The sequence below is a fragment of the Orycteropus afer genome, unplaced genomic scaffold (assembly GCF_000298275.1).
Source record: "Orycteropus afer afer isolate SDZICR_OR568_19922 unplaced genomic scaffold, OryAfe1.0 scaffold00290, whole genome shotgun sequence".
Lineage (NCBI taxonomy): Eukaryota > Metazoa > Chordata > Mammalia > Tubulidentata > Orycteropodidae > Orycteropus > Orycteropus afer.
In genome coordinates this window covers 1,765,866-1,774,818 of record NW_006921877.1, presented here as the reverse complement: position 1 = coordinate 1,774,818, position 8,953 = coordinate 1,765,866, and the positions used below count along the sequence as shown (strand labels likewise).

At 35.5% G+C, this 8,953-nt stretch overlaps 1 protein-coding gene across 1 annotated transcript in view; it reads right to left on the bottom strand.

Moving 5' to 3' along the window:
• POGZ (pogo transposable element derived with ZNF domain) overlaps positions 1–7,702 on the bottom strand; it is a 36,297-nt gene extending 28,595 nt beyond the window's left edge. Inside the window, exons 1-2 of the mRNA XM_007950883.2 lie at positions 7,579–7,702; positions 6,401–6,559 (exon numbers count right to left, since the gene is read on the bottom strand). Of these exons, the coding sequence (XP_007949074.1) occupies positions 6,401–6,559; positions 7,579–7,702 (283 nt within the window). The remainder of the gene's footprint in view (positions 1–6,400; positions 6,560–7,578) is intronic.
• Positions 7,703–8,953: the final 1,251 nt, after the last annotated feature.

Sequence of the window (8,953 nt, the reverse complement as noted above, 5' to 3'; positions counted from 1 at the left end):
GATCAGACTGACAACAGCAACTTGAACTATTAGATAGGAACCTTAGGGGTCAGTGAATTTATGTTCATGGGGAGGAAGAACTCAGAAAAGGAGAGTGAGAATAGTTACACAACTCAAAGAATATAATCAATGGCTTTAAATGGTACATGTAGAAACTGTTTAAGACGTGTTATGTTTTGTTGTGTACAGTCTCAACAATAACAAAAGTTATATATTTTAAAAATTAAAATATTATGTAAATTTAAGCTTAACAAGAAAACAAAAACTCTCAATCTACCACCCAGCTTAAAACTTGATCATTATTAATACTATTTATGTTTTTCTTTTCTTTGTCTTGCCACCAGAAGTAGTCACTATCCTGAATTTATAATTTTCATTCTCTTGCTTTAAAAAAAAACCAAACTAGTTTTATTACACATTTTCAATAAATTATATTTTAGTTGTACTTGTTTTTGAGTTCATTTAAATCGCACAATATATCCGTAATATATAGTCATATTTACTGAACACTATGTCTAAGATTCATCCGTGCAGTTGTATATAGCTTTAATGTGTTCATTTTATAGTTATGTAACATCCCATTGAGCATACCCATCATAATTTAATTACCTACTCTCCTGTCAATAGGAGCTCTGGAGGCATAGTGCCTAAGGCACTTGGCTGCTAACAAGAAAGCTGGCAGTTCAAATCCACCAAGCCACTCTTTGGAAGGAAGTTTGAGCAATCTACTTCCATAGTGATACCGCCTCGGAAACCTAAGGAAGGAGTCGCTATGAGTCAGGTCTGACTCGACGGCACATAACAACAACAACACATGTCAACAGTCATTTGGGTTGTTTGCATGTTTTATTTTCTTCTATTCCAAATACGCTATGAGAATTGTGCACATACCTCTTAGGGCATATATCCAAAGATTTCTCCAGGTTATATCAGTAGAAGTGGAACTGCTGGGTTGTAGCATATACATATGTTTGCATTTGTACAATAAGAAACTTCATTTTCCAAAGTAGTTGTTAATACTTTACTTCCTAAATTAGCAGTATCGACATCCTCTTTAACACTTGAAACCAACAGATTTCTTACTTTTTGCCAATCTAATGGGCTTAAAGTGGTTATCTCATTGTAGTCTTAAGTAGCACTTTCCTGATGCCAAATGAGGTTGTGCATTTTTTCACATGTATCACTGCCCATACATGTTTCCCGTTCCATGAAATTCCTGTTCATGGCTTTTCTCCATTTTTCTCAAGTTGTGTATTTTTACTATGGGCTCCTGGATAGTAATTCTTCCTATTCTAATACATGTTGCAAATACCTTCTACTGGTTTGTCTTTTTAACCACATCTTTAATGTACTTCTATGTATGAGTCTTATTCTATATGGCTAGCTCTTCTATGTATTTGGTTTAAGAAATTTTTCCCTTTCCTGAGACTATTTTCTTCTAAAAGTTTTAAAGTTTTGCTTTCACATTTAAGTCTTTGTTCCATTTGGAATTAATCTTTGTGTATGTGTGAAATAGAAGCCCTTTTTTTTTCCCCCAAGAGTCATCGACCCAGCATGGTTTATGGCCTAATCCTTTCTTTCCTTAATGATCGTACTACCATTTTTGTTATACATCAAGGTTCCATATATGTGTGGGTGTTTTTGGACTCTTATTTTGAGAAAAATAAAACATCTATTTCATACTGTCTTATTTACATATGCTTCATAAGTCTTTTTTTGTTTGTTTCAAATGTCTTGATGTCTGAAAGAACAGAAATTCTACTTTACTCACCACACAAAAAGATATTCCCTATAAGATTCTAAGCTTTAAACAAGGAAAATAAAAAAAAAAAAAAGATTCTAACCTTTTTGAAGGCAAGAACCATAGCTTACTCTTCTTTATTATTTTGTCCACAAAACCTAACACATAAGCATACAGATAGTATGGATGCAAAATATGGTAAACTGAATTAAAAAGAAAATCCTTAACCTTTCCTTCACAGAGCTGGAAGTCACACAATTTAATATTTTAATAATTACCACTGAAATTTCAAACCATGATTCAACTATTCCCTGATCTACTTATGTATGGCACATACAAAATAAGCAGATATTCAAAAGAAAAAGGTCATATTTCAACATGACAGAAAAGTGGTTTTAAACTGTTCCTTAAGAGTAAAGGAAATGCTTTTTATGGAGAGAGGGCAAGGAAAATGCCTGACCCAGCAATCTTGCCTCTTAAGACTTTATACTGCAAATATAATGTCCAAAGATGTTCCCCACAGCACTATTTATAAGTATAAAAATATGAGTCCCTACTAAATGTCAAATAATAGAACAATGTATCCAGAAATGGTTATATCGAAAAATAAAAATACCATGTACTTCTAAGGAAATATAAACTGGCACAACATTTCTGGATGGCCAACTGACAATACTGATCAAAATCCTTAAAAACTGCAATGGCCTTTGATCCAATAACAGCACTTTTAACAAGGTATTCTTAGAACTAAGGATGTGAGAAAAGACAGATACAGAGACATTCACTCTGGCTCTCTGAAATAGCAAAACATGCTTTTACAATCTACAGTTAACCAAATAATGGGAAATACAATCCATCATAAAAAATGTTAAAAGGGGCAGATAGTCACTCTAAATTAAGGATAAAAAGCAAACAGAGTAGAGTCAGTACAATCCCATTTTCGTAACTAGTAAATCACTACAGAGTACAAAGAAGTATGTATATAAAAGTACATATATAGTAAAACCTGTGAAAGCTGAGACCCAGGTAAGGTGGAAAAATGCCAGAAAGGAAAACTCAAATTTTATTTTCCACTAAAAGCAGCAAGAGAAAAGTGGTAAGACTTCAGCCCGTCAAGGCAGAAAACTATGAGACCCAGAAAAACAAGGCAGTCTCATTGAGTTCTGGCTTTCAGAGGTTTCACTATATATACAGAATGAAAGTGAAAAATAGGACACAGTGAAACCTGTGAGAGCTGGAACACATCAGAACTGCCTTGGTTTTCTGAGTTTCCAAGCTTTCCACTTTTGAGAGGATACAGTCTTACCACTTTTCTGTCATTCTCTATTAAGAATCCTACCTCATAACCACCCAGAAAGTGTTTCATTTCAATTTTGTAAGATCTGAAAAGACCATTTTGTATGATTTACATGTTTATTCAAATTAATGTACAGTTATGTGCATACACCATTCAAACAAAGACATGGGTAAAATTCAGCTTTTAATAAAAACATCTAATGCCAACTGTTTGGTTTGTTTTGGTTTTTGATGAAATTATTGAAACAAATTTCTAAGTCTGTAGCTTTATCAAAAAACTCCTGGTCTCCTCTAACTTTTCCAAATTCCTTCAAAGCCTTTATATAGCTGGAAACTTGTGTCTGACTTAAAGGCTCAGGTTCTTCTAATGGAAGGTCTTCATCATCTTCATCATCATCATCTTTAGACTGCAAGTCCACAATTTCTTGCAGGTTGGTATCATCCATTTCTGTGGCAATTTCTTTGTCGATATCAATGTAAGATGCAGCACTGACCCTATTTTCCGAAACATCACTATACATGTCATTTATTGCATCCTGAATCTGCATGATGTTACTAGACTCAATAACTGTTTCGTTTTGTATACTATCACCATTGCCAAATAAAAAGCCACAGTTCTTAAAGCATTTTTTTACAGTTTCTTCCTTAATCATTCTGATTGATCGCTTAAGAAATGAAATTGCATCAAGGACATCGATTTTCTCTGAAATCTCCAATGCCATCTTGCACATCTCGATGTTGGCAATAACTTTCTGAAGTAACAGCTTCCTGTAGTTTACTTTAATATTTTGAATAATGCCATTATCCAGAGGTTGTAGCACTGATGTCATGAATGGTGGGAAAAAAATTAATTTAATATTGGACAGGGGCAATGATCGATGACAAGTAGCATTGTCAATGAACAGAAGAATGCTTCGGTTTTGTTTTTTCATGCTATTGTTGAGTTTATTTAAAAACTCTTCGTAAATCCTTCCTGTCATCCATGCATTTTTATTCCATTTCCATTCTATTGAAAGCTGATTAATTTTGATATTCTTGAAACACCGTGGTTTCTCACTCTTTCCAATTATCCATGGTTTCTCAAATGTTCCATCTGCAAATGTGGTCAAGAGGATAGTAAGCCGCTCTTTTGAAAACCGACCCTGCAAACATTTTTCCCCCTTCATTTTCAGGGTTCTATTGGGCATTGCCCTGTAAAATAGAGCAGTCTCATCAGCGTTTGCAATGTCTTTAGGATCATATCCTCTTATGATCTCTTTTAATTTTGTGAACCAGTTTTGAACGTCTTTGTCAACCTTGTTTGATTCCCCACAAGCTACCTTGCAAGTGATTCTGTGGTTTTTTTTGAAGCTCTGAAGCCACCCATTAGATGCTGAGAATCCATCAACTTTCAAAAGTTTCGCCGTTTCCTTTGCCTTTGCTTGCAGGATAGGTCCTGAAATGGGAATATTTTTGGCGGAGGCTTGAAGAAACCACTCGAAAACAGATTTGTTGATTTCTGCATAATTTCCATCCCTTACTTTCTTGACATTTACATTGGTGCTGCTCATATATTTTTCAATTATTTTATCCTTTTCTTTCATAATTGAGTAAATTTGGGTCTTGCCACACTTGAACTTAATTACAGCTTCCTTGACGGTCTTTTTCTCTTCAGTTATCATTTTGACAACGTCAAACTTTTCTTTCAGAGATAGATTTCTCACTTTCTTGACTGTGGCTGTGAAGGAATAAGTTTTTAAAAAAGGAAACAAAAGAGGAAGTAAGTTCTTATAAAAAAATTAAAGAATTTTATTCTTATCTTCTTGAAAATGTGAGTATCTCAACCAACAACAAGAAAAGTGAAAACTATCAACATCATATGATAAAGGAAGCATATTTCAGTAAAACACGTAAGACAAAAACCATATGAGAAGAGTATTTTTGCTTTTGTACACACATTGAATGTGTTAAGTGAGGAAATATTTCTCTACTATTTTGGGCAAAACAAGAAATCTTGAAGGAAAGAATTTCAAGGAAATGAAGAATTGGATTTTGAAAATTCTAACAACATGTATAAAAATTATAAATAGCTAAAGCAAAGACTTAAAGATAAGGAAAAGAGTGAAATCTCTCAAGACAAGGAAAAAAAATAGTGCTTTGCTAGATTTTAATGAAAATAAAGTAATTTATTAGTATCTCTTACCTTCTTCAAACTTACGGGTGTTGTTTTTCACTGGAAAAAATTTAGAGTTTTTTAAAAACAAAAAAACAAAAAACAAAGAAACCACTAACAAAAAAGGCAAAAATGTAAAGAACAGCCATACTCAGAGAACAGCAGTGATGCAAGGTATGCACTCAACACCCAGTAACAATGCAAAAAGAAAGTGGAAGACTGAACCTTCATCTCTGCCTCCTGTACTTCTTGGAACTATTTCCAGCTTTTGCATATGCAGTTCTTGTATCTGGGTTGAAATACTAACAATTTTCTGATTCTGTCCATGTCCTGAGGTTCCAGCTTTCAAGAATATTAGGCTAAAGTAATTGTTTTATTGGAAATATTTGAGTTTTCCTTCTTTGACAGGTTTCTGCCTTAAACAGGTTCAGGCTTTCACAGATTTTACTGTAGTTACCAGGTGGAGGGATTACACGTTTTTTTTTCAACTGCCTTTTGATTTTTTTCTAGTTTACCTATAATGTACTTAATGTTCTTGTATTAATAAAGTTGTACTACTTTTTAAGTATTAATAAAGTTCTTTTCAACAATGCAATGATTCTATGAAGGTGTCTATTGTAGTTATGAGTCTTGAGACATAACTTGGCAGTAATTCCTCTACAGAATGTAAAACCAGTCATCAGAAATGAAATAAAAACCAATAGGATACAGCCTCTCTGGTCATTAAATACACTAAAGACACTCTTTCACCATTTCCTTCAGATGGACAAAAACCCTGTCTATCCTGTCTTCCACATCTGGAAACCAATAACCAAATGAATTTGCCAGAGAAAATAAAGAACAAAGCTACCCTGGGAAAATTCTTACCAAGCTAGCAAGACTCTTCTAACTAAAACAAAAACAAAACAAAAAAAGAAATAAAAGATCTTTAATAGTCATGAATTTTATATGTCCATTTTTTCTCTTAGAAATCATCAGAAGAAAGAATATTCTGCCATCTGATTTTAATCACCACCATCAATTCAGCACTAACTCAGAAGGAACAGCACCACCTACTGATTCACTACCGTATCAGAGAATCATTACTAAGGTCACTCTCCAACTACCAGAAACCACACCAGTACCTAAAAATAGGTACACCTATCCCTAAAACCTTTTTTCATTCTCTCACCCTTATAGCCCAGGAATAATTTCCCAATAATCTCACTTACCATTGTTGTTGGCAATTAGTGTGACAAGAGTCTTCTTGGCACTGTCGCTGTTCTGTGCCCCGCTGCTACTAACGGTGGTGGATGTAGAGAGGTGCCCAGCAACAGAAGCATGGGCAGCGATGGGCACTGGAGCCGAGACTGGCTGCTGGCTCACAGAAACTGTGGGGAAGGGGAGGCACAGTCACTTGGGAGACAGGGACAGATGACACTAAAGGATACTGCTCTAACCTTCAATTTCCATCTTGTGAGTCTCTTTAGCCAAGTTCCCTGTTTTACTTGTAAATCTGACTGTTCATCTGGTTTCTCCTCCTACTTGTCCCTCACTCTACCATTTAGACACAACTCCTTCTTTGTCTCACATTTCGTGGTTAAGTTAAATCACGAGACCACTGAACCAGGTTTTAATGTTTTGGTTATATAGCACTAGCAAACCTCTACAAATCAAAAGTTTATTAACATCACCACAACTGGTATTCATAACCATACAATGAAGCCATCCAAAGACCCTGAACTGTGTCCTGTTTGAGCCTAAACCAATGCCATCTTCAGGTCTCAAGGCAAAGAAGATAAATATAAAAAGAGCAGCTCGTACAATTTGGTGGAGAGGCTACCACCCAGGGAAATCTAGATTTTGACGTGGCAACATCACCTTTAAGAAAGAGATGCTAACAAGCCTAAATTTGTAAACTGTCCATGAAGACAAACACAAAGCAATTTCTGTTCAGCTCACGGAAGAAGCCAAGTTCAAGTGGAAAAAAAAAAAAAGACTATAGGAATCCGTTTTTTTGACTAGGTACCTAAATAAATGAGTACTGACACACACCATCACTTTACATTGTTGCTCATACATCCAAGAGTACTGCTAGATGTTTGATAAACATTGGTTAAGAACCTTTAATGTTTTTAATGAGTTAAATACAATGTTTCTAGTTTTGTGGATAAGGAAACTGAGGCATTTACAGGCTATAGCATGGAAAAGAAGGCAGCACCAGTGCTACAATGAGACATCCTTTAATTTTTCTTTTATATCATGAAATATTTATTAGTGTTGTACATGGTTCTCTGTGCCCTGGATTCTAAAAGTCCTTCTCCACCTCATACTTTCTTAACCAAAAAGCCATTCAGATCAATTTAAACATGGGATAGGTTTACAACAAGATCAAAAGAGCTTTTGTTACCTGTAGTAGTTTTATCCACTGAATTATAATCTTCAACTACAGAGTCCTCAATGACATCACTGATCTTCTGCCATGGTTCCAGCTCCTCCTCCTCACATTCCATAAACAGGTCGGTGTCCGCCATGCTACAAGAAAAGAAAAATTACATAAGATGTTGATCTAGAAAAGAGAGAAACAGTTTTGTGCAAAATAGGGAATCATATACTTGAATCCATTGGTAATCTACCCCTTTTTTCCTCCTTCATCCCACACCTAACAAGTTCACTTTTCCCTCCCCTAATTTTCAGGGGTCTGAAATTACAACTTTTATTCTTGAATATTAGAAGTCCTTCCATAAAAAAAGTTTCAATTGATATTGTTGTTGTTGTTGTTGTTTGCCGTCGAGTCGGCCCCGACTCATAGCGACCCCTCCTTGGGTTTCCGAGGCAGTATCACTACGGAAGTAGGATTGTCCAACCTTCCTTCCGAGGAGTGGCTGGTGGGTTTGAACCGCCAGCCTTCAGGTGAGCAGTCAAGTGCCTTAGGCACTATGCTACCCGAGCTCCTATGAAAGACTAATTTATAATACGTAGGGCTGTGATTAGGGCCTGATGAGTGAGGTGAATCATGCAATTTCAAGGTCAGATCCTACTGATGCAAAATGGATATTTTGTTCATCACGATTTCTTCTGTATTAACATTTATCTTTTTTAAAATGCTGCATGAGAATAATCTGTATCTTGATTACTTAAGGCTTTTTACTCTCCTGAAATGAGTGCCTCACCAGTCACGCCCTAATACCAGCCGACTACTACCCTGTACTTCTACTCTAAAAAATTCTAGATACTCCTTGATTTTAGAGTCTTCCTTTAATTTGAAAATATTACCTCAATTACATACTTATTTTAAAACTAAAGTCTACATCTTTGCAAATGTAAATAAAGAACTACTGACATTCTGTCTTCCAGTATTAGTTGACTATGGGTCAGATTCGTTGTCTTAGAACAGTAGTGGCATTACTGCTCAATGGTCAAAGATTTTAATGCAAAGGCCCTCAGTGGCTCAGTAATTTTTTTTTATGATGCTCTTACCACAAACAAACAAAAACATGTTCTGTTTATTAAGTAGTTTACCAAAAAAACACACACCCTTGCTGTTGTGTTTCAACTCATAGTAACCCTTATGGGACAGAGAAGAACTGCCCCACAGGGTTTCCAACACTGGAATCTGTACTAAAGCAGATTGCCTCATCTCTTTTCTGCAGAGCTCTCACATTAAATAGTTAGGGTCACACAACGTGATGATAGTAGTTTGTATGATGTCCAACAGATGGTGCTGTTTTCCCCTGAAAATTTAAAATACGCTGCAGTGCCCCAGTGAGTTAGCGACAGCCAGG